Raw genomic sequence first — 26831 nt, forward strand, 5'->3', positions numbered from 1 at the left:
AGTGCAGTATGACCTGTACGAGTGACTGACTGAGGGACCGACCGACAGAAAGCTAGAAATCACTTGCTAGTTGCATAGATAGATAGATAGATAGATAGATAGATAGATAGATAGATAGATAGATAGATAGATAGATAGATAGATAGATAGATAGATAGATAGATAGATAGATAGATAGATAGATAGAATGAATGAATGAATGAATGAAAGAAAGAAAGAAAGAAAGAAAGAAAGAAAGAAAGCGAGAGAGAGAAAACTGAACTCGCGCACACTTGTTCGTTTTAATCTTATACTCTCTCTCTGTTTACTTCACATCTTAGCACATTTATAAGCCGTAAAGTGTGTCTCTAAGTGCGCAGCAATCGATGACTCCCGGCTTTGAAAATAATTACTTTCAATAGTTATGACCTTTGATCCTTTACAACCTGATTAGAAAGACGCTACGTTTGGAAGAATGATATAAATGCAAAAGTTTAGTCAAAATACATTAGTCACGGCATACTTTGGACAGCCTTCCCTTGAGAGCAGAGCCGCACACTTTGGCGCTAAGTACATTATATACACTGCGGTCGAAAGTCAGCCATGCCTGAAAGACAATGCAGTGATTTTCCACCATATGACCTTTGGAATATATGCTTGAGTGCGTTTTTCAGGCAGTCATAAATGGAAAGCAAAAGTATTGTCCTAACGGAGACCTTATGCTGCCATAGTTTTCGGTCACTCACGGAATTTAAAGGAAAGGAAATATTGCAAAAAAGAAGCAAGGCTAATTAAGACAAAGAGAACTGAATGACATCGCTGTTGTTTCGGGACGTCTGCCTTCCAAGAAAACGGACGATTACCGTGACACAGAGCTGAGCTGTTAACTCAGCTGCGAACGGTTCTCGGGGAAGCAGCCTGCGTTATAAGGCTTGATCGAAGGGATGGCATGCAAAAACACGGTTCTTCTTTATCGATCCCAGCTCTTCAAGGCGCGGGCACGAAGACCGCAGAGCATAAAAGAGCGAGCGGGTGAGTAAGAAGGAGACGATGAGAAAGAGAAATCTCATCTCGGACGCCCAGCAATAACAGCCGAGAATGCGGAAAGCAAGAAGTCAGGAAGAAAAACGAGAAAGAAAAGAAAAAAAAGCGTGAAGAGAGGACACGCAAAAGGTCGAAGACGCGGTGAGAAAATTTTCACTGTCTCAGATTCCGCGGCACGTAATCAAACGGAGCCGCCGCGTGGTCTCGATTGAGGAGGCGCAGGGCAAGAAATGTGCTGCTGGGACGCTGCGGCCGGGCCCCATACAGAAACAGGGGGCAGCGAAGAAGGGAGCGCGAATTCGTTCTTTCATTCTGCCGTCGTTCCTTTTTTTTTTCCTTTTTCGGTTTGTTAAGTTCCTCGGAACAAGTTTCCGCGGCATTCGGAGACTGATCTTTTTCTCCAAGAACTGTCCGCTTCGACAGGGTTTGGCCCCCCAGCTACGCAAAAGGGCACCGTGCTCGCGCCCTGAACCGGAGAAAATTGGGATCTCTGTGCGGGTGGTGCGCGAGAACAGAAGAAGCGGACCTGAGTCACGGCTGCGTATCCTGCCATATTCGCCTCAGGGGCAGCGGACGTGTCACCGGGTTTATGCGGGAGCGAAAACTTTTGGCACGGAATTACGCCCGGCTGGTGTAACTCGACACAGGGATGAAAGCTTTCCTTGCTGTCGCCATCTTTTGTGTTGCTTCTGGAGTGTGATTACCGAAATATGAAGTTCGCGACTCAGGACGAGAAAAAAAAAAAAGCGGTAGAACCAAGTGAACGTACGTTGCGAGAATGTACTGTTGAGCCAGTTGGTTTTGATGAAGCGCGATTTTTCAGCTCAAATAGGAGACAGCCGAAGAGCCAAGACAAGACGACATTCAAGGATAGAACGCACGTGTCTGGAAGTGAGCAATGTGATTTGAATAGGGCTCGACGAGCGTGCAAGCCTTTTTTGACAGCTTGTTCCATTTTGAAAGGCGCTTTGACAGTCCTGTTAGGCCATGTCGAACGAAAGCGCGAAATGTTTGCGGGAGAGATAACAGCACGGGAAACGAAAGTTGGTTTTATTGTATAGCCTAAATGATAATCTTTTCTTTCAACTCTAGACGCTTCAAGTTCAAACTACTTTCCACCCATTTATTGTAACTTATCTCGATCGATATAACTTGTATGAGCATACCCAGTGCTTGAGTTTGTGCCGAAGCATATAAAGACGAAGTTCATTTTATAGTGAAGTTGTCTATGGCACGATCTGGCGGATCGCGTCCGCGCGTAGACCAACAATGTTTCACACGTGAACCGATTCCGAAGATAGTGCAATACCGGGGCCGACCTGCGGGGGAGGTGAAGCAGGCGTCAAGGGGGGGGGGGGTAAAACTTTATTAATACAGAAATCTATGCGCGGTTCATTTCCGGGTGGTTCCCTCTGACAGGGCTCCACAGGCAATCGCGGCTCGCCGGGCCTGGTCAAGGGTCGCCAGTTGGCTTCCCAGGTCCAGTTCGGACAGTCTTGTCCTCCCAAGACCACGTAGTGAGTGTGTGTGCTGTCACTCGTGGCGAGATTTCCTCGTCCGGACGGCCGGCGCATTCGTTTTTTATGTGCATGAGTGTCGCTGTGTGTTTGCTACGCCAGGGACTTGTCCGGGACGCATGTCTGTCTGGGGCGATGGCGTGTAGGCGGGACAAGTGTGGGTATGTGTTTGCTTGCACACGGCTCCATTCCCTAGCCTGGAGTTTTATTGAGAGCATTTTATGGGGGGAGTGTATTGTGTTCTTTCGAGACATTGGTCCTGCAGTATTTGTTGGACCAACGTCTCGAAAGAACACAGTACGCTCCCCCACACAAAGCTCTGAATAAACTCCAGGCTAGGGACTGGCACCGCCTGCAAACGAACACATACCCACACCTGTACCGTTTACAAATTAAGCACTTCCCACACGTGGGGATCCGGAGATAGTGCAATACCGGGCCGACCCGTGGTGAAGGTGCAGTTCGCCATTGAGGGGCCCACATACACAGGTTGGCTGGTCATCCTTCTTCACAGGGTGGAAGAGCGCTGAGTTCTTTTTTTGGGGGTGAACAAGGATTATACACTAAGTTACAAAGCAGCCAAACATTCAAACTTAGCGAGGCTTCAGTGACCGACTTCAGAGAGGTTTTAGTTTGTAAGGACCACTTGCATTGAACGGCCGGTTTCGCCAATGGTACGTCCGACATGAGGATTGACTGACATATGCGCGTACTAACAGCTTTAGCATAAGGAGCTTTTTCTGAATACGTAATCAAAACGTTTTTTTTTTCTTGGTTCTAACGCGCAAAATTACTTTGAAATTCACGACTTCACAATCACGCACAGCTAGGTACCGCATATTAGGCAGAAAACTCAAAGGAAAACTTCGGCCTTCATAGTTCTCCTGTCTGCTAGTAATATATGTATTTTTCCGGCCAGTATATGCAAATGGTAGTTTAGAAGGATACTTTACTGCTATATTAAGGCTAATACTACCGTTTAGCGTGCTTAAATCTAGCTTTTCTGTTCTGACAAAAACATTTTAATCATTGTCACCTAATTATAGCGATTTTGTCAATCTTTATTGTTATCTGCATCGCTCTTTTTGTTTCCTAGTGTACTTATTTTACAGTAATCCGCGAACGAATTCACCAAGCTTTTCTTTCGCAAGTGCTCTTTTCCATTGATCATGCGCCTTCTGTAATAACATGTCCAGCATCAGGATTCGCTAAAATTTTCTCTTAGGAACAATTCTAGCGTAACGGAGTTTTGTAAACACGGGTCCTGGCGTCTGTGCAATATTACTTTGTTTCATTAAAGTACTGTTGCCGTTCCGAATTTATCCACGAGCTGCTCGAGCTGTTTCAAAACACTTTTTTTTCACAATCCCTTGATTTGAAAAAGGAAAAAATAGTCATCCACCTGAATTTTGACACGAAGCTAAAAGCAAACCCTTAAAGGTTTCTAAGAAATAAAGCTTCCAGTTGAAGAAAAAATTTGTCGTGGCCCGGGATTTGAATCCGGCAACAACACCTTTCCGGGGTGGTTTCTCTACCATATGAGCTAACCAGGAGGCAACCAGGTCGCAACGTCAGGGCGAATTAATCGACAACTCTAAGCACGGGGAGAACGAATTTAGCAAATAGGTTCTGCGCAATCCGGCAAGGTGGAGGAAGTGTCACGAGAGGTAAAATCGTGATCCACGCGAATCTATCGCAAAGCTACAAAGGGAACACATGTAGCTTCGCGCTACATTCGGGTGGATGACAATTTGCCCTTTCATGACACTTCCTCCACCTTGCGGAATTTTGCAGGACCTATCTGGTGTAAGTCCTTCTATATGTAGCTCTGTAGAGAGAGAGAGAGAGAGAGGAGGTGGACGTAAATATTATTCGAGTCGAACATGCACCCACCATCGTCAGAGTCGTAGAGGTACAGGATGCTCTTCCAGCGGTAGTGCTTGATCACTTCCACAATGGCCGGCAGGTAGCGGGGTCGCAGGCTTATCCCGTACAGCGCCGGTCTCACGTCCGTTATCTGAGAACACGAAGCAAATTCAAGCATGCGTAATTTGAACCGACGTCGCTGCTCTTGTGGTAATTGCGAAAGTGTTGGTGCATGCTGCAAACATGATAGCGAGAATGCGAATCAAGCAAGAAATATGGGGAGTTGAAGGCAATGTCGAGTTTGACTAAAAGAAAGCGTCACTTTAATAAATAATAATACATCCCCGTCAAAATGGCGATAAATACTGACCAAGCTCTGGAGAAGCGGCGCACTGCAAGATGTGCGTGTTAATTGGCCATCCCATTTTTTTTAACAAGTTTACCAGTGATCATTACGGATAGTTTAAGTTTGTGATTTACGAGGACATTCGACCTATTTGTGAGGACATGTTGTGATTGCAGAAGTAAAGTTAGCCAGTGCTCGAAGCACGAACTTTCGCTAGAAATTCCGAGCCTTGCTGCAGCATTGCTGTTGCATCGTTGCTGCATGGCCGTTACAGTTGACGCACTTCCTCACTGCGGAAAAGGGCAGCGCTGAAAATCGTTAGCTCGAAGAACAATGCATTTCACGGCACACATTGAGCACGCATATGTGCCAAATTATTTATTTAGCGAAATAAAAATTGAGCACTTATTGTGCCACTCTCGTCGATTTCAGTCGGAAAGACAAACACTTTATATTGCATTGCAACGACTGGACGATCGGCCGTTGTCCGTGCAGGCGCTACTCGAAGACTGCACGTATTGCTCGTCGGCACACACTACTGTGAAAGCACTTTTGGGTTTCGTGAGAGACACTGGCATTTGTGAACGCCTTTTACTTAATGGTGCTCTCCGCGCGCGTACGCGCAACTCACTGCCTCATTCCTCCTCCTCCTCCTCCTCCTCCTCCTCCTCCTCCTCCTCCTCCTCCTCCTCCTCCTCCTCTCTCTCTCTCTCTCTCTCTCTCTCTCTTTCTCATCTTTATATTCCCCATTTCCCGTCCCCAAGCGTGGGGTAGGCAACCTAACGCATTTCTGGTGAAAATCCCTTCCCTGTCCTTTTCTCTCCTCCTCCTAGGCACGAAATTTCTTGTAAAAGGTTACGTTTTCTGCACTGGCTGACTCCTTCATTTGTAACATTGCCTCCTAACGTAACCAATCAAAAAATTGATTAGTGAAATTTCTGCGGTCTAACAGCGCTATTGGTGATTATCTCGTAAATGCTTATGTCCTCCGCTGGCGTCGAGCTTGCTTAAAATATGGGGTTTTACGTGCCAAAACCACTTCCTGATTATGAGGCACGCCGTAGTGGGGAACTCCGGAAATTTCGACCCCCTGGGGTTCTTTAACGTGCACCTAAATCTAAGTACAGGGGTGTTTTCGCATTTCGCCCCCATCGAAATGCGGCCGCCGTGTCCGGGATTCGATCCCGCGACCTCATGCTTAGCAGCTTAACACCATAGCCACTGAGCAACCACGGCGGGTGCGATCGAGCATCGTTGTCACAAATTTGGTTTTATCTCGCATTCCTTACCCTAATAGGTAGACGTAGTCGTCCCTGAAACGCGCGGTATGTCGCGCAACAGTTGACGCGGAGCTAGCCAAAGCTATCTTACTTTGTATTCTGGGCCTAATAACAGGTAAATATTTGACAAAATGTTTTTTCTTCTCTTTTTTTACAGTTCTTAAGCGTGAAAGAAAACTGTCCAAATTATTATGAGAGTAAACGCTGGTCTCGAATGCAGCAAAACATTTCTGCTTTCACGCGCAAATGCAAGGGGGGCGCACAAATACCGCAGCACCTGAATCTGTCTGCGCAAGGTTGCGAAAAGGCCTAGCAATGAAGGCATCTTTCCAAAATAGACACGAAAAAGAAATTTACCAAAGTGAGACGAAACAAACATTTATCTATTGGACCGAAGGTGATTCAAATGTTAGAGCAGGAGCGCTTTCTATTTCTAGGATAGCAAGAAAGAAAAAGAAAAGAACGTGCACGGTTTTCGGGAGAAAAGAAGTGATGCAAGGTTGCGAAATGATGGAGGACGCGAGCGGCAGCCCGGAATAAACGTGCACGAAGACCAAGACAGAGAGAAAGAAGGAAACCAAGAGAGAGAGAGAGAGAGAGAGAGTGAGAGAGAGAGAGCAAGAAAGAAAGAATGACGGAAAGAAAGAAGAGCACGGAAAACAAATCAATGGCAAAAGCGAGGAAAGTTTCGCTTCCTCGAGTTGAGAAATGCGCGGCTTGTCGCGAGTCCCGTTCTTACCTGTGGAAATGCGGGGCTCACAAAGGGCATCCGGAAGGTGTTGGCGTACGACGCCAGGGTGGCGTAAGACGTGGCTGTGGTGGGCGCGATGATGGAGAAGGTGCCGTTCTTCATTATTGTGCACACTGCGTTCGCAACGAGAGTTTGTTGTGGAATTGGTTGTAGGGAAGGGGGGATAGATATGGTAGGAAAGGGGGGATCGTTTAGGGAAGAAAAAGCCAGACACAGAGAGAGGTGGGTGGGCGAGGAGGAGGAGAAGAAGAGCAGAACGATGCACAGGTGAGCAAGATGCGTCGTGGCAAGCAAAAGCACAAACAAGATAAATGACTTTGCTTTCTTCGAAAAGCTAGCTGGTAATGGTCTGGACCTGCCTCCAGAAGAGAAGTCTCTTTCGAGGAACTTACGACACGGTGAAGGCAAGAAAAACGAAGAGAAAGAAGGCAGAGATGGGTGGCTGGCACTCACAGGTGATATATCTTGTGTAGTCTGCGTGCATGCATGCACTGCTGCATGTCTGGAAGTTGCTTTTCGCATCCAGCAACTGCTTCGTGTTTCGTATCTGTTCTTTTTTTGTCAACTTTGTCCCCTTGACATGAAGATTAAGTGTGCCGGCAATCCTGTTCTAGCTTGCGCGAGGTCAGGTGATGGTAGATATTCTTGGCCTATTTTCTTCCTTTTTCGTTAATGGCTATCGTTGCACGCATTGACTGTCGTTAGGAAGATTAATATGCCATGACAAACGTGGAAAAATTCACCGTTACACATCTGGCCAGTCTTGGTGCCGTTTTACGTTCGCGCAATTAATTGTGATTCTTGAATCGCGGAGTTTTGAGAAGTGAGTTTTACCTTTTTATGAGGCGTTTTATGTCCTTGTGCAAACACTGTTTTACAACAAGAACGCTTAGAATATGGCCAGACAATGCTTAAATGACTAAACTGGCTGCTAAAGAGCAAGCCAACTTCAAGGAGCATTTGCCAATGTTCTCAATACCTATGTTTTTTTTATCATTCTAGCGATCGTATGAGCTCGTGAGTGTGACCAGGCAGAGGGCCTGCATGATGATATCCAATTCTACGGTGATACAAACATTGTAGCACGTGCACATTCAACCGATGTAGCAAGTGTCTCGGTGGTAAATTTTCCCAGCTTTCTTTTTTTATACAGACAAACGCCGATTTCTGTCTGCCTAGCGTCATAGAGATTATTAAGGTGATTGACGAGAGTATACTTTTTAATTAATGAAGTATTTTGCCACTTTCAAGCTTTCGGTTGCTGTGAGTTTGACACAGCTTTCGAAACGTTTCTATCAGCGATATCAGTACCTTACGACAGATTTTCCTTGGTTTATTTTTGAAAAACCCTGATGATCTCGAAATTTGGAAAGATATCATTATTATTATGCTGATATTCAGTTATGTTTAGCGTTTCGTCGTTTATGTGATTGTGATCACTGGAAAGGGACAATATATTTAGAAAAAAAAAAGAAACAGTTGTAATTCCCTAAATGGTTTGCCTCAGGCAATCTGAAGCAAGATATGATTACAATAAAATATATTGGTAGGAACCCTGGAAAGAAGACAAATTGATTGAAAATATAACCACTGCGCTTAAGCGGAACCTTGACTAAAAGTAAAGCTTTCTACTAACGTTAAAAAGTGCGTAGTGCACAAAAGACAAGCAAACTATTCAATTATGATGACAGGGTCATTACGTAGAAATGAGGAAGGTCATTCGCAATATGCATTGCGTTTTTATTTTCATGTGATCGACTTAGGACTGTTACAAAAGGTTTCTTGACGGGACTTTGCCTTTTTATAAAGAGAGTCTCGAAGAGTTTTTATCAGCTCTCTTTTGCCGCGAACTTGAACGCACTTAAACTGTGCTGAAACAGGTAGCTTCTGGTTGATGCCCCCCAGGACACAAAACTTTCTTTTTGAAATGCGAAGCATTTCCTGGCGAGAGTATATATATATATATATATATATATATATATATATATATATATATATATATATATATATATATATATATATATATATATATATATATATCTTGAGAGTATATATCTAGCCACCTACGTCTTGGCGCTCTCATGGTCGTTTCGTAAACTTGGAAGGCTCCCCCCCGCACACTGCTTCGCATAACATAGATTCGCACAGGGCGCGTGATATGCAAGTTTTCTTTTTTTTTTTTCACTGATTTTCGTACCCACATGTTCTCAACGAAAATTTTAACGCCTCATGGTGCTTCCGAAAGCAGTTCAGTCCCGAAGAAAGCGGAACGCCCGTGTGGCTGCTTGTGTAGACCCTTTTTGTTAATGTTGTGGCCGCTGTGCACTAATGACCCCCGAAAACTTCCGGTCATGCACAGTGTACTGCACGCATAGTGTACTGTAGGCACATGTTCTTGATGTGTTCAGATATGAAGCACGTGCGCCATGCGTCGAGCTCGAGTATGGGCTCTGTTTGTTGCACTTAATAAAATTCACTTGGGCTTTACATCGAGCCTCACGGTAACGCCGCCGGCGAAAGATTTCCCGGATTGTCCATATAATTGCTGTCGCAATAAAGCAGTTTTGTAAAAATATTTGTTGTTGTGGCCTCAAAGCGTGGCTCGTACCTTGTTACTAGCTGTTTATCGCTTCATCTTCCTCTTCCTACAACCCAGCCGTTTTGCATGGATGTCCCTTAGAAAAACACACACAACACAAATAAATATAACAGCCGTTTTATTTGGTTTCTCTCGATAACGTAGCTTTTCTTTTTCTTTGGTGGCGTAAATACTTTCATGCCTTTGAAGTGTCCGACTTTACGAGGAAGAGTCGAGCACTGCATTCGCCTCCCTAAATATCTTGTTCCTACTAATCCACAGAAAACATATCACACTCTGCCGAAAACTGCGAACACGTTGCAGAGCGGATGCACGATCCCTCGTGTCCTAACAGGATTTCACGCCTGTTAGGACTTGTTAGGATTTCACGCCTGTTAGGAAATGTAGGACTGATGTCCATCCTATAACTGATTCAATGCAGCGCCATTATAGCCAAGCGTTGGACCAAGATTGGCTACGGTGCCTGCGCTGCTATGGCAGCTCCGTTCAAGGTGACTACCATATGCAGTTCCCACAAATGTATCGCTGATACTAGCGTCCTGTAAACGATTTATATTATGTCGTCATGCCAAAGATAAATGTTTAGAAAAGAGCCAAGAGGCAATGAACACTTCAGGGCGTTGGAACGCTCGTTTCAAGTTACATTTTAAGTAACACCACGTTGCGGTGTTCACAGAGAAGAAGAAGGTGAGAGGAGTGCGCTTGCCACGCAGCGTGCGCACGAGGTATAGAATAAAGCTGAGCACAAGCTGACCCGTTATTCTCCGTGTTTGAAGTACTTGTCCGTTCCCTACGACGAAGCCTGCTCTTTCTATAAAGAAGGCCCTGGCTTTTAAAAAGTCGGTAATCAATCGGTAACCTTCTCATATAAAAATGGGACTCTACAAAGAACTTCTATATTATTGCAACGTCGAAGTGCGTGCAGTAAAATCGTATCTCCTCAGGTAAGGATTTAAATTCATATTAAGCAAGAGAAAAACAGAACGCTGACGAATCCGGTGTGGGCGAAGGGGTTAAACGTATTGGCTTGCACACGGAAGTCTTGCTCAGAGTTCCTTAATATGCAGATCAGGTTACCTTACGAGGCAGTAGTAGTGGCTTGCTCTATAGGGTGCGTGCGAGAGAGAGAGAGAGAGAGAGAGAGAGAGAGAGAGAGAGAAGGAAATTGGAAGGCAGCGAGGTTAATCAGCAGAGTGTGGATGTAGGCCAGTTGGTGATTCATGATTTTGGGAAGTTACCGCAAGGAAAACGCGAGCAAAACAACCGCTTCGTTTTGTCCCTTTCTTCAAGTCGCGTGCTTTCCTTGCGGTAACTTCCCAAAATCACGCGGTTAATCACGAATGAGCCTGGTTGGCTACCCTGCATTGGGGGAAAGGAAAAGGGGAGGGAAAGATTAAGACAAGAACAAAAAGCCCATTGTGCGAGAGGAAATATTAAATAATAGACGAAGTGAATGAAAGGTTTAGTGAAGCCTTCGTCAAAATTCGAATGAGAGGGCTTGCGAGATGACAAAGGAAGTGTCGCGGTGCTCGAAAACATGCCATTCGCGAACACATACTTACATTTTCTCAAAGTGAGACAGCGCAGAAGTGTAACTGTTCGAGCAATAGCACCTCGACTGTCGTCATTAATTCAAACTACTTTTGCACGAACCAAATGCAACTTCTTGTAAGAGCCCGCTGTATACTTGGAATAATACACGCAGCGCAGCGCAGCGATTTCACTCTCTTGCCTAAGCTTTCATTCATATTTTTTTACTGGTTCCCGGCGGATCAGTTACTTTTCCTTCCTTCTGCATCACTGACACGGTGTGCTCTCGCGCAGCGAGCCCGACGAGAGAGCGCACCGAAGCGCCTAATCATGACAAACGGAGGCTTTGCTACCTTATTGATTTTGCGTCGGCGCAGTCCGTTAAGCCCGTTAATTGGCCGGTCGATATCCGCACGGTCGCCCGGTATCAAAAGCGCCCCGCACCGTTATCCGCGGCCATCTCTCCCTGGCGCTGAGTTGATTCTCACCTTTGCATTCGTGCTTTTTGCCTTTCCCTTCTCTTTATCTCGTCTTCGTTCGCCCCATGCATATCCTTTTCTCCTAGCACCTCCTGGTTGGCCCCGGGGCATCTCGGCGTTTCTATCTGCGTGCGCCAGCCGCAAGGGGTGTTGATCGAGAGCAGAGAAGTGCTGCTCGTTTCGCGTCCATCAGCACCTCATCAGCTAAGCCGCACGATCCACGTGTATTCAATTTAGCGGACCTCTCTCCCTGCGTGCCGCTTATTTCCACGGGCGTGTCGCGTGTCTCTACGTAAAGTGTGCGCTCATGGTTTCCACCTACGCTCGCTTCGATATGCCTGCATTTTTTTCCCCCAGTTCTTTGTTTTGCAGGATCGTTGCGCTTGTTGCACTACGACGGTAGCATAGATTTTGTAGTGCGCTACCATATGACTAGGGGCGCAAGTAAGAAGTGTTGGAACCAAATTCAAACGCGAGCTGCCTAATGATGGCTTCGAATGGAATATTTTGCGTACGTTTTCGTAGTATGTAAGTCCAACACAACGGAAGCTTTCCTAATAATTCAGCTGACTTTATCCTTTGAATGCATCGATTCGCGACTGTAGGAAGTGAACTATCACCTACGTATTTGTTACAAAACTGCTTTCCAATCATTCGCATGTCATGGATGGTTATCGAAATATTGAGGTATCCAATTTCGAAATAGCATTTTTTATTAGGAAAGAATCAAGCAGCTTCTGTTCTAACTGAGTACTGAATCGAACTATGCGCAAAAGACTGCCTCCCCTCCACACCCCCTCCAAGCACACACGCACGCACAACAATCTATAATTTAACACTTTCTTTCACGCACGTCACGCGTCCGAAACACGACCCGTAAACACCGGTTGTAGCACCAATAACTGTCAGTCCTGAGAGTGATGTCGGGGGCCAAAGACGTTGTCGTTTCGCTTTGTCGCAGCGTGACAGCGCGTTATTAGGGAGGCTCGACACCGTCTCTAAGGCTCGAAGGGGGCGCGCGCACGAACACGGCAATGGCAGAGGCGGACGTATCCCAGTGAGCGGAGACGAAGACACGCGCATACACGACACTGAAAGGCGCCTTCACCGTGTCACCGCAGGGGGCAAGGGGTCTGCGTTCAATAAAGACGCCTCGCCGCGCCGTTTCGGTGGCGGCTGCCGCCGCCGCCTCGCGTTTTCATACTGTGTCATTGCATGGAAATGGATCCCCTCGTCGGGTTGTTGAGCCGCACCTCCTCGCACTAGCTTTACTTGTTCGGTCGATTGGAAGAAACGCAGGGAGGACCAAGAAGCAGCAGGAAGCAGAAAAGGATGCCGACAGAAAACTAACTGCTGCTGTTTGAAGGAGAAATCCTCTCTCCGCTCTAGATGCACTTGGTTGGAGTAAGTGACGTACGACCGTCTCCAGCGTAAGGGTATGCTATATTTGCCCTCGACAGGCCTACTTTTAGGCGGGGAATCTCTACATGACAACGTAAGACAAGTGCTTGAGAAATCATGTCGTTTAGTGGTCAGAATTTGCTTCCTTAACGCTCGTGTACAAAGGCTGTATCCTTCTGTTTGTTTGTTTGTTTCTAAAAGCCATTTTTATGCACGACATTGGCTATATTTCTTTCCGGTATGTATCCGTGCACTCGTATTACTGCTCGCCGACGGCAATCTCCTGTCGTTGTGATAGCAAAATACACTTCGAAACTGCTGTTGTGCATCTCGAGATAAAGCGTGCATACACACATTCCCTAAATATTGCTGCTTGCTAAAGCACCCCGTGTCCTCAGACTGAATAAAAATATTGGCTGAGGTTTAACTCTTGTGCGCCTAGTTATCCCGAGCCAAAGGTCTGTTTGGCTTGGTTTCGCAAAGACGATGCGCACAGTGTTTCATTAAAGTTAGGCCACAGTCCTTCACACACCTTACACACGTTGCCAAACGGGTTCTCCGTGAAGTCACGGTGAAACCTGGCCGTCGTAGTCAAGCTTGCCGCCAAACGAAGGGTGTGGTTCGACAAAAGTTCGTTGTGGGTGCCGTTGCTTGTATCCACGGCTTCTTCTCCTAGTTGTTCGTGGTGCTGAACAACGCCGGTGGTTGCAGTAGCTTCGATCTTGGCCCACTTTCTCGCTTGGTAAGCTTCTCTGTAACGTGCTAATCTGGCCCCCCTTTGCTCCGGTGTTTCAGCAGTCAACTTTGCCTTTGCTTGAGATTTCGCAGCCTGCCGTCAAGCTATATCTACTAGATGGTTAGATTCAGCTTGTCGACTGCGCTGTAGCGCACGCACGCGCAGACGGCCAAGCCGGCGCGCCATCCATGGCGAGACTGAGCGACCAAGCCCCGGCGAAGGCATTGCCTAGTCACGTAGTGCCGCAGCGGCGAGGCTTCGAGCGAGCGCAGCTGCGACGCCTTTCCGCAGCGGTTCACGTGGTGTGACGTCACACCTGCCACACACGCGTTCCAACGGCTCAAGGTCATTGCGACGCGATGACCTTGAACCTTGTCAGAAATGGCGTACTAGAGCTAATCAACGAGGAAGACGAGAGGGGGTCGTTACTACCAGGGAAAAAGATTCGCAGTTAAAAGAGGTCTCTTTCTTCAAAATCCTTCATACTATTTAAATACTTTCCTGATTTCACGATCACTGCCTTATTATTGGCCAGTCTGCCTTAGTGAGTTACTTCTTTTAATTCCGAACTGGCTTAAGAAGTCACGCATGCTGTCTCTGTTACTGCGTCTCACTTAGGGCCATTCTGATAATTTCGCATCATCGATCGAACAAGGAATGAAGCTACAAACTGTATAACAACAATTGTGACTTGCACCTGCATAGAATCCCCTAAACGTTCTTCTGTACATGCGCACACGAAGCAAGTGGACTAGGAGAAAGTCAACCCATAGCTCATGTTGTTCTTATGCGCCCCTTCTTCATATTCACATGTGTCTGCACCAGGAATATCTTTCAGATGACAGACTACATATGCCCTGCACTTAAGCTCGGCGCGTCGCCATGAGTAGCAAAGAATCTGACAACGAAAGAACTGCGTCGACGTTCCTATATTGGGGCTCAGACTCTTGCGTCGAAGTTGCACCGCAGCGTTAGCAAAGTCTTAGGAACCCGAGCGATGTTGATCCTCGTGCATGGGGGAAATTACTTTCTCGGAGGGCTTGCGAATGTGCTGTTGGAATATTGCATAGCCTACCGTCTGCGTATTTTTACTGTCCCGATGCACTCTGCCTGCACATTCTGCTTATCTAACACACTAACACAGCGCTGCGCCGTTTCATCATTTGCTAAAGCTTTCCTAGACCATACTTAATGCATACCATGTTGCGCGTTTATCGTAGCACGAGGAATTGCATTCGGTTATCGAGATGTCTATCGAGCTACGAAGTAATGCAAACAGCATATTTTGATCGCGGTAAAATATTTCTTATCACTTCATGTTCTATAGTTAACTTCCAAGTTGGCTATCGATACCAATATTTGACGCTGCAAGTGAAGTCGTTAGAAATGTACTCTAATTGTGCTCATACGCGACCTATAGGAAAACAAAAAAGATTGACGTGGTAACATTCGTCAACGTTCAAGTCCTAGGTTTATTGTGCAGTACATCACAAACATAATACAGGCTGTTTGGATACCTATAGGAGGAATGTCAAGGTTAAGAAAGCTGTAAATGAAACTTCCCGAGTACGCGTGAGAGCCTGAGAGTGAGAAAGAGAAATGTGATGACTAAGGCAGGAAATTATTTAGATTACAACGATCCGGCTTGCTACCCTACACTGAGGAAAGGGTAAGGGGATAGGTAAGAGAGATGCAAAAGATGGTAGGAAAGGAAAACGTATGCATGCGAATTTGACTGTAGTAGGTAGTGCGCACGCTTGTACAACAATAAACGAAGCCCTTAAGCTACACAGAACGCTACAAGAAAACACTGCTATCCAGACGACAGCGATATCGAGGAATTTTAGCTATAGGTTCGTGATGCGTGAATCGAACCATAGTGCAGAATCGTGGTCGCCGTCTGCCGTAGTGGCTCAGTGTGTCGGAGCTTGAGGCAGCGGGTGGAGTTTGCAATTACCACTGGCGCACTCTGGTGAGAAAAAAAGGTATCCTGCACTAAACTTTAGATGCCCATAAATGACCTCGTCAAGCTGTCATAATGCAAGCTTTTCAATTGCAGCTCTCAGGCGTCCGTACCTGCGGCGAACGTCGGCGTTGTCCCTCGTAACCGAGTGAACGAACACAGCGAAGGATGAAAGCGAACGCAGAGCGCAGCGGCAGATGAAAGATGGCGATAGCGAAGAGAGTGCGAGGAGGAGAGCGGAGGAGGAGCGTGCAGCGGAACCATGCAGCGAAAAACGGAGGAGGAGTGTATGGTGAAAGTGTGAAAAGAGCGGCGACGATGGCTACGATGGCTGCGAGATGGCGCCAGAGAAGCGCGCGTCATCTGTATGGACACAAAGGGGTGCATGAGCGGAGGTCTGTCTGCGGCGGCTGCTGGGAATCGCGCCCACGCGTCAACCACGCGCCTCCTCCCTCGATCTTCCAATTAGCGAGGTAGTCGCGCCACATATCGCTCCGTTTGTCCGCGCCAGCCAATACTGCGAAACGAAAACACGTATACAGCTACACTCAAATTTAGAGTTAGGGAGTGTCGTAAACGTCGGTGAATCTTTTGTCCAGGTTTCCAGAATTGCCCTTTTGCGGAATATAGAAATAAAATGAACGAATGAGCGACTTTAAGAAGTCCAAGCAACAAAACACCTTCTTAGGCAAGTTGGTGCTTAGGTTCTCTGCACATTCTTGTTTTGGCGCGTAGTTTAGAACGTGAAAAAGGACAGATGAGAGACATTAAGGCACCCCTGCTTCTCCTCTGTCGTTTTTTTTTTCACGTACTAAACCAAGCGCAAAGTTCAGCAAGTAGAAATAACCTATGGGGCATGCAGCCAAGCCTTCTGTAACAAACGGCGTCTTTCACAGCCAGTTACCTTGGAAGCTAAAAATAATCAGTGGTGTTTGCTTAATTTTAGTGTCTACTATGAACGTTATACCAGACTTCATATAGCTGGGCCGTGTCTGCACAAGGTTTCAGAAAACTTGTATTCATAGTATATTGTTTCACCGTTGCTCTCAAGCGTAGAAAATACATTCTTTAATGATGCGGCGCGTTGAAGTGAAAAATGCCTCCATTAGATATACCAGACAGAACACAAACGTCACACAACGAAGATTATAGAAGAATTTCACTAGACATAACGTTAAAAAATAGATTGCACGCTGCCATATAAGACACACAAAAGTACGTGTGCAACATTCTGCAATCCTCTTGCAGCGCATTTCGTGTTGCTTACTTTATGCCAACGCTCTATCCGGGCTTAACAGTCATGCGTATCGAAAGCTCCAGCAGACTTCCAAGATGCATAAAATGCGTGCTATCCTCTCATGACTGCGCGCGTCATTAGATCTCCCATACGATGTCGGCTGCATTTATTTGATGACGCGAAACCGCCTTGCTTCATGGGCTTAGGCGCCCATCGGGAGGACATTCCAGAGAGCCGGTGCCTCTGCCAAAATGCCCGCAAAAATAATTTCGGTTCCTTTTTCTTTGATGGCTGCTTTGGAATGCGGAGATAACATTAGGTAAATGACCGGAGCGCGGCTGACCTGAAAACGGAGCGAATGCCCGGGCTGCCGACTTAGCGTGTTCAGAAACATCTAAAAATTTCCAAAAACAATTCAAAATCGATTTGGACGCTCTTGAAAGGAGGTCATAGACGTATGAGAGAAGGGGGCATACGCTGGGATTTTCGCACTTGCACGGCAAGATGGCGTATGGCAGTCATAAAAACGACGCCACTGGGAATTTTAAATATCAGCCGCAGTTTGTGGTCTATGTACAAATGAGCTGTTTTTCGAATTTAGTAGCGATATCACATACCGTTGTAAGTGGATTGGACTTTACAACACGCCTATATTATATGAACGAGAAGAAAGGAGACCGAGGCATCCGATGTTTACTAGTCATTGTCATGTAAAGCCAACGTGCAACACACACACACACACACACACGCACGCACACACACACACACACACACACACACACACGCACACGCACACGCACACACACACACACACACACACACACAAACACACACACACACACACACACAAACACACACACACACACACACACACACTCGCGCGCACACACACACACACACACACACACACTCGCACACACACACACACACACGCACATACACACACACACACACACACACGCACACACACGCACACACAAACACACACAAACACACACACGCACGCACGCACCCATAGAGTAAATTTCTTGTTTATTGAGACGTATACATGATAAATAAAGGGAAGAGAAAGTGGACGAAGAAAAAGACAATACACCGATATAGTTCTCAGGAACGCATATCTTTCAGGTGTACTTATATATATATATACATATATATATATATATATATATATATATATATATATATATATATATATATATATATATATATATATATATATATATATATATATATATATATATATATAGAGAGAGAGAGAGAGAGAGAGAGAGTCGATAAATATAAGGAAATTTGAGGGGCTCATTTAATTTTTAATCACAGGCTAATGAAGTAACAGACAATAGAGCAAAAGACAACATAGGGGAAATAATTATTCGAAATTACGTGTAATTAAAAAAAGTACTTGAAAGAGGAACTTGACGCCCATATCGCGAACCCACAGCCCTCGCATTACGCGTGCCGTGCTCTACCAATTACGCTGCCGTGGCGGTCATCCTCCCTTTACCTTTCTTGGAGCTAAGGCCGCACATCTGAAAAATCCGTTTCCTTGGCCAAGAGCAGCGCTAGCTGGAACTCCGAGGGCCATTCTTGCACAGGTGAACAAATGGCCCAATGAAGTGTCATCTGTTGTATGACCTTTCGATTCAGTCACATCAGTTGGATCACTTCAAGAAACGGCCATTGCATGCGTGACTAATCGCAATGTGTGATTTCTTATTATATCGTGACGCTTGACGCTTGACGCTTTTTATGGCGCGACCGTTATCCACGCTTAGAGACGGCGCCCGAGAGGGTAGGAGGATGGGGTGAGAACAATCCCCCCCCCTCCTCCATCACCTTTTCTCTGCATGCGGGGGAGGCAACGAAGAAGCACCCGCTCTTGTCGGCTTGGGTCGCTCCTCCGAATTAAGCGCGCTTTGCTCACCACCAAGCTCTTCGCAGCCCTTTTTTTTAACTTTTGCTTCCCCGGCGAAGACTGTGACGAACCAAGACGCTATGGCGTGGAAGCAGGCCGGCTAAGTAGAAGCTGAATAGGCTGCAGAGAGATTGCGCAAGACGCTCCCCCTGGTGACATTGAAACTAACCCTCTAAGGAGGGGCACTTCAACGACGCCAAGGAAGGAAAAACGTAAAGAAGCTCCATCGGTATCCTTGCACAAAAGGACGAATACCCGCACAACTGCGCTCGGCAGCGCCGCACGTTCGAAGATAGCGAGCCGGGTGCAGGATAGGGACGTCAGGACAGCATTCCCCCCATTAAAATCCTGATGTTATTGCACTATTTTTCCAATTGGTACCAAAATACCTGATCACACTACTTTTCACTGGCCTCTTTCTCTAAGAAAGGCGTAACAAATACGACACGTATTTCTTCCTGAGGTAAACCTTTCATTCAAAGTGTTCATTCCCAGAAGATGGGATCCAATGAAACGTTAATGTTTAAAAGAAAAACTTCGAGTTAAAGCATTTTCAGGTCACTGAGGAGCCCCATGTCTTTAAATAAGCTTGATTTAAAAGCGCAACGCAGTGAATAATTTTTTAACGTCTTGTTTGCGCCCATGATATTTCTTTGCTTGTTCTGTTTTTATATCTTCTTGCATAGAAATTAGCCCTATGCCTGCCGGGTATGTTATATATTGCATATTATAAAGGCATAGGCACATCACTAGTGCATTATCTAGGGATTTGTCATCACTGATCTAAATGCTTTCCTGCTCACACCCACAGACGAGGAGCCTTGTTTACCCCCAGACAATTGCAAAGTCCTATAAGGTCCTTTAGTGGTGTCTGAAAAAAAATAAAAGACCTTTATAAGCAGAGTATAATGCTTTAGAGGTGGAAACACGTTTCTTGTAGATTAAAAACGGAAACTAACGACAGCTTGCTTTTTTTGCCGCTTTAACACTGATTGAAGGTTCTTTTGACATTTCAGCTACTCAGCGCTCTTAACTGTTGCAGTCTGGAAGTTTTTGGAAGTAGGCGATATGTGAAAGAGGGTCGACTCGCCGCAGTAATTGGGGCATGCTTTGGAAGCCTGGGTCACATGCACGGTTCTCAAACAACGTGTGACGGCTCAGAAAATTTCAGTATTTTTGATGCGACCAGAAGTAATCTTTTCTATTTTTGTTCATTTTCATCAATCATACTTCCAAAGCTTAGTTCGCCTTCAAATGCTATCTGAAAAGCGAAGCAACAGTGTGGAAAACGCACTTAGGCGAGAAACATAGCTCAAACTGATTTTAGTTCATCATGCTCTCCATAAAAATTAAGTGAAAAAATTCGAACACAAATGGCAACGCATCCGATGGAACTCTTTAACGTCAAAACAAAAAACGAGCTAAAAACACGTATTGCTGCATAATTTCCAACACAATGGAAGTGAACATTTTGGCAGGAATGACACTTACGTGCACTTGTCACCCGTGAAATCTCACAGCATGCATAGGTCGGTTTGCAGCTGGAAATCAAGAACTGCATAAGGAAATTCGCAACAGAGTACATTCCTGTTCGTGGGACACCGTCACGCTTCTTCTCATTAAGGCCCGAAATTTAATATATGCGAAGCTGCACATAGACAGATATCGTGATTCATAGTGCAATCCAGGTTGCAAAGTAAGTAGCACGTGTGGTTGCGACCTCGCATGCAGCGCTTCTCAGATGCAGGTTATTGTCAATGGACGAGCGGCTGCCCAAATTACGAATTTTCAATTTATCGGTAGACGGTATACTATGAGCGGCATACGCGACAACTAGATCGATCAGCGGGCGCGCCGGAAGCAGAGAGATGTCAGCGACGTCCAGCGGAGAACCGCCTCGCTCGTTCAATTTACAGAAAAAAAAAAACCGCTGGGTGGCGTGCGGCTCGCCGGGAAGCTTGCAGTGTGTTTGCGTCTTAATTTCTGGTTAACGCGTTATAATGCACCTATCGCCATGCTTCTGCCAATTACGCTCAAAGATGTATGGTCACTCTATGTTATGCTCAATGGCTATGTTATTCAATTTTATTTCCCGTTGATCCTTCACGGTGAACAACAAACGAGATTAGTCTTATCAGATGTCGCTTCTCGTACCATCCCTGCCCTAAGCCCACGCTCACCAAAGCAAATACCAGCCAGGATAGGCTGGGAGCACGAAGTTGTCTACTTTGATGAAAAAACTTTTCTGACCAGCAAAATACCTGCCCTGCATATACGTACGCAATGCGGAGCGCACGCAATGCCGAGCATCTACATTGGGCGCTAAATACTATAGCGCCGTCACAGGGGTACAATATAAAAGACTTCGATTCCCTCGCTGACCAACGCAGAGGGTAAGTATAAATGTTCCGAGAGAACGTAGGCTGTAAGAGGGTTTCGGACTGAGGTGTGAAATAATATTCATTACTATCGCCGGCCGGAAAACCGCGGAAAAGTTATTTTTATCGTTAAGCGTGTATACCGTATCTGCGCGCAAATAACGCAACCACAGATAGGATGCAAAGGGGGACTTTTGGACTATGAGGAAACGAAAGAAAAATGTAGTACGCTTGTAACACGAACATACGCTGCAGAGGACGCGTGATGCCCGCAGGCCTCCATTCGTCGTTCTTGCGAACTACCACCGCAAAATGAAGTGAAACGACGAGACCTAAGCCTTTGTCGCTGTCAGCGAGTATGCTGTCGTCTTCGGTGACAACCAGCAAGGTCATCGCATAAACGTCGTACGCAAGGGCTCGCGATACAATCGAACACGGCAACGCCTTTCACGGATTGCGTTGTGGTGGGCCGCGCGACCCCTAAAACCGCTCGCTTTCCGCACTTGCACAACAGCGCCGATCATCTTGCTCAAGCTTGCGATTAACACGCCGTAACCACATAGATTAACCAATAACAGCATTCAAAATCGTGAGAAGAAACACGGAGAAAAATGCACAATGGCAACTCCCAGCCCGCCACCGTTGCCAAGGTGAAGTGCCAAGAGGCACGCAGAGAACGGTGAGTTTACAAATATAAATTAAAAGATAAAACGTTATGCTCGCGTCATGAACCAGAATATAACGCGAGACGCATTTCGACTTCAGAAATTTCTAAAATTACCTCGCCTTATAATCGTGGTGATTTGGTGCTTGAGCACAATAAACAACAATTCTGGGGAATTCAACAGTCTGGCGTTAAAACGTGTTAAAAAAGCTCTAGGCTGAGTACTCTTTCCTTCGATCAAATCTACTGCTTGCGTAGAAGGTTCTCGTTTCCACTTAAATGCACTATTAAATTGCATTTTGCACCACACACGATAAAAGCGGACACCGGAAATCAGGACAAATAACCGGTAGGCCGCCATTTAATAAGAGCGAACCATGACTTATGTTCTTACGTGTATATTCCAATCGTTTCTAAGTGACAGACGAGGGGCCGCAATATATGCACCACCCATATGGAAATGTTGTTCCTGACGTGTCAGACCTCTGCGGAATTTCTCTCGTAAACTCGGCCCAGTCGCACTCTGTATGCATGCACCACCCGCGTTGTACGCCAAGAATGTCTGCAGAAGTTAACATGGTGATGCACACCAACTCTGACAATTAGACCGAAAGCTCTGTGCTGCATTGAACGAACGTCGTGATAGTCCGCCGGGGAATTCACACCAAAAATGGCCGAGAGCAGTCTTCAAAACACCACTATCTTTATCAGCATCCCCAAGAAATGTTTCGTATTCTCCGCTTCTACGCATAACGGTGATAAGCACTGAGCGTTGTTCTTTCTCGTTTTGTTGTAGCGCAAGCTGCACAAGGACAACAGAAAAGCACATCTGACACACACGGCGTTCTTCCTCACCCGCGCTATGCTTAAATCACGTGATACATTACGGTTCCCCGATTCGGATTCTTATATGCATGATTGACAGTTGCCGCGCGAGCGCTCCGCGGGATGTTAAGCGTGTGATTAGCGTTTCTCACGCATACGCGGTTCGCTCACGCTCGCACAAGAGTGAACCATGGCACGCAGTTTTGTCCTCACACTTACGTGAAGAAGTGCCACGCTTATGTTCGGTCACGTGGTGATTGAAACGTCATCCACGCCTCATTTACATGCACGTCACGCTTAAACTTTGAGTTTAGCGTGAGATTAAGCTTGAAATTTTTAAGAGTGTAGATTTTCATACATTTTCTAGAGGGGAACTGTGGCGCTAGCGTCTAAGGGAGCTGCAAGCGGGGCCGTTCAGCCAGCACGGGAACGATGCATGGCGCATGGACTTGCCTAAATTTCGTCCATATGGCTTCAAACGGCCTCGTGGCTTTTCTAATCGATCATTTTAGAGAAAGTACTGCGTTATAAATAGTTAAATAAACAGTGTTATCAAAATTGTTGGAAGGCAGAATACGAACACCGGACGTGTACAGCACAGCGGCACGTTGTTAAAACGATTACGCCACTGACGCACTGGAGAAGTGAAACCGATGCAATTGCCAGTGATTGTGCGTGGTTGTAGAGGCTTATTGCCTTCTGCAATAAAGAACAAAAAAAAAACACAGATTGCTTTGAAATTTAGGCCAGTGCAGGCAGATCTCCATGAAGATCAGACAAATCCATGTTACTATGGATTTGTCTGATGGCTACAGCCATCATTCCCATGCTGACTGATAGGTCACAGCGCCAGGGTTCCCTGTAGCGATTATTGTAAGAAACTACATGCACGCAGGTGACTGTAGCTGTATACACAATTAGTGCCTTCACTCTCGCGAGTGTTCCGCCGCAGAAGCTGCGTACGAGATTGCGACCCACAAGTTAAAGTAACAGATCGAAAGCAGTTAGGCACGACTGCGAAAATGCAGGTGTTCTTTCGCCCCCGAAGCTTCCGCAGTAACAAATGCGAGCAATGATGGTATAGCGACATGTCTTGCGAAGACGGTTAGGCAAGCGCAGCAGAGCGTGCAATAACGCCAACTGATATTTCCCTATAGGGAGCCGTTTGCCGACACGCGTGAAATAGCGAACGGTGTTTGGCTTGCACGCTTTCCAGTTTGGTTAGAATAAGGCATGCGTTTTCGTGTCGTAATTACGAGCGCTGTTACTATTAGTCCTAACTTGCAATATGCGCTGGTGCTATAGGCAAAGTCATAAAATTAGGGCTCTCGCGTTACTCTTACGTCTTTTTTTTGTTTAAGATGCGGAGTGTGCACTCGGGATAAGGGAGTGCCGGAGAAGCGAATATTCGGAACGGCTTTCTTGTTCCCAAAAGTGCCCTTACGGGACTTGTTCTTAAGGAAACCTAAAGGCCCCGTTTTATTGCATAGCCGCTTAGGGACGCGGATTAATTCCATCGAAAACAGTCCGTCTGGGGCCTCATTCCGCAATATTTAAGCGCGCCGAAGAAAATACACAAAGGAAAGCTGACTAATGCCGAAAGTTTTAAGAGCTCACGCTGCGAAACCGTTTGGCTTTTGTGGGGCCGTATAACGCCGCATTAATGCGTGCGCGAGTCGGAGTTATCGAACTTTATTTCGACAACGGGGAACGACCCCTGAACGATGGGACTATATACAGGCCGGCTTTTCAATACAAAGCAGCATTAGCAACAAATACAAAAAGAGCGCGCGTGGTTAGTGGTCCTTCACTTGAATGAATTAGCGAAAGTTTGACGAACACTTCTTTTGTAAGTTTTTTTCATGCGGCGAACTCGGCTCCTAATTCCATAGATACCAGGGTTAAGTTCACTTTGTACTATAAGCCGTGCTGACTAAAAGGTCATATATAACGACTTTGCCGGGACGATATTATTGGTGTTTAAATTAAAGGATCTGATGGACCGTTTAAGCTTACGCTTCTGCAGGCGCTCTTTCTATTTTCGCTGAAGCACTTTTTACGTTGTCTTAATGCGAGCTAAGCTTCTTTCCAGTACATTTCTTGTGTCAAACATGCCTTCGGGCGGCAAGTGGTCGATGAACACAAGCACTGTAAGCGAGAATTTAGTGTTCATATTTTTGTCCTTTTTGCGCTGGGAGCACAAGTTGGAGGGGAAACCACCACCACCACCACAATCATAATCATCATCATCATCATCACCACCACCATCATCATCACCACCACCACCACCACCACCACCACCATCATCATCATCATCATCATCATCATCATCATCATCATCAGCCGATTATTGCGTCGACTGCAAGTAGAAGGCCTCTCCCAGCCATCTCCAATCACCGCTGTCCTGGACAAGCTGATTCGTACACAGGGAACGGAATTTAGGACCAGACGTTTCACTTCATCTAGCAGCAGCGTCCGTGTCTCGGTACACGACTACGATAAACACTTCGCAGCTGAACCACTTACTGAACAAAATCAATATCCTGCTCATAGGAGGGTGCGATCGAAGCCCGTCTCGTAAACGGTGTTCGGGCCATGACGTGGCGCCAGCTTTCTTTCTCTCTCTTTTACTGTCATTGCGTGAGTTCAGAGTCACAGAATTGACCCCCACGCTGCGCTAGCCATATTGCGTCATGTGCGTCAAAGCATCTCGCGGCGCTTGCAACGCTAACCAGACAGCAAAAAACGTTTCGCTCCCGTATTCTGTTAACTAGCTCAGCATATAGAGTAGGAAAGTTTAAGGTTATAGAAACTAGGGAGGTTACCTCGTGAATAGGAGCGCTAACAAATCTTGGAGACCTGCTCAATGTGAAGGCTTGCACAGTGTTCGAAAGGGCAATAGAGACAGACGCGAGTTCTTACGGGAGAACTTTCTGAGTGCTTAAGAATGCTGCTGTTCAATCAGTGCCATTTCTCAGTAGTACTTTCTTTTTAGTCCTTACAAATTCATCAGCTGTTTTAGTCCTCAACTTCAGTGCTGTAGACGTCATCTGGCTTTGCTTCCGCTGTCTGTACTTGTGCACAAAGTTTCACGCGTCGTTCGATGAGCCCACCGGGCTATTCGATCTGCATACTTGTAGAAGGGAAATAGATATGAAAGATAGGGAGGTCAGTCAAACGCACGTCCGGTTTGCTACCGCACGCATGAAGAAAGGAGTTATGGTATGGAAAGAAAGATGGGGCGGAGACAAGCATTAGCAAGGCAAACACATGAGGCTACGAATCACGCCGAGAATCGATGACTGAAGCCAGTCGACTTCATTCAGTCTCTGAGACCAGTCGATTTGCGTACGAAGCAAAGTGGACTGAAGCCCGCTTTGCTTCCTAAGCCTGCGACGCATGGGGCCTGCCCTGCTCTCTTTGGCTCGTAAAATGGTCTATAATGTAGCCAGTTCAACTGAATTTCAATTTGCGTTGTTTGGTATACTCATCACAAAAAACGATACGTGTTCGACCGTCTCTTTGTAGAATTGGACGAGTCACAGATGCGTCTGCTGTTCCGATGACAAAAATAGCAGGATCTAAAAGCCACCCCTAACTGGAGGCGGCACAGCAAAGCTGCGACTCAGCAGTAAAAGTGCAACGGTATTTGCAGTTTCAACGAATGGGTCAAGTCTGCGTAAGCGACAGTTCAGAATACTCTGCGTGTTCTAATAAGTTTGAGTCTTGGTGTGACGAAGTATACGGGGACCCGTCGCTGCGTCTGTCCTGGTAAAAATATATGGGCACTGTCCGAGTTTTTTATGGGTATCATACATAAAAGAACCTCTTCACCAAGCCCTCTGTAATGGACATGACATCATCTTCCAATGGTTTCCGGGTCACTGCAGCATCATAGTTGGCAACCTTGCTGATGGTCTGAGAACGTGGCCTGATGACAGGAGCAAGGAAAATAAACATGCCTTCGACTAGAATTCTACTTTTACATATATTTTACCAGAATTCTTTTTTCGGGTAGAATTCTCATTCTAGTTCGACCTCCACCAGCGACAAACTGTCCTATCGCCATTAATTGTACCCTTAACCCTTCGCCGTATACAGAGTCCTTCACCAGTCCACATAGACTGGCTATATTTACAAACGGAGAATTTGATTTAAATGGCCAAAATTGTGGTTCAATAGAATTGGGTACCCAAGCTCATATCATGTTAGGATGCGAGAGTTCCTCTCCGCCCCCCCCCCCCCCTTCCCTCAGATCATTCCTGCCACCTCTCTCAAAACATACATGGGAAGAGCGCGTCAGAGACCCCGAACTGGA

At 46.1% G+C, this 26831-nt stretch overlaps 1 protein-coding gene across 2 annotated transcripts in view; it reads right to left on the bottom strand.

Annotated features, from left to right (window-relative positions):
- Positions 1-26831, bottom strand: part of LOC142579190 (glutamate receptor 1-like) — a 266702-nt gene that overhangs the window by 129627 nt on the left and 110244 nt on the right. For both annotated transcript variants that reach the window (XM_075689158.1, XM_075689159.1), the window contains exons 3-4: positions 6772-6896; positions 4434-4557 (exon numbers count right to left, since the gene is read on the bottom strand). In XM_075689158.1, the coding sequence (XP_075545273.1) occupies positions 4434-4557; positions 6772-6896 (249 nt within the window). The remainder of the gene's footprint in view (positions 1-4433; positions 4558-6771; positions 6897-26831) is intronic.

Source organism: Dermacentor variabilis, chromosome 4 (genome assembly GCF_050947875.1).
Source record: "Dermacentor variabilis isolate Ectoservices chromosome 4, ASM5094787v1, whole genome shotgun sequence".
Lineage (NCBI taxonomy): Eukaryota > Metazoa > Arthropoda > Arachnida > Ixodida > Ixodidae > Dermacentor > Dermacentor variabilis.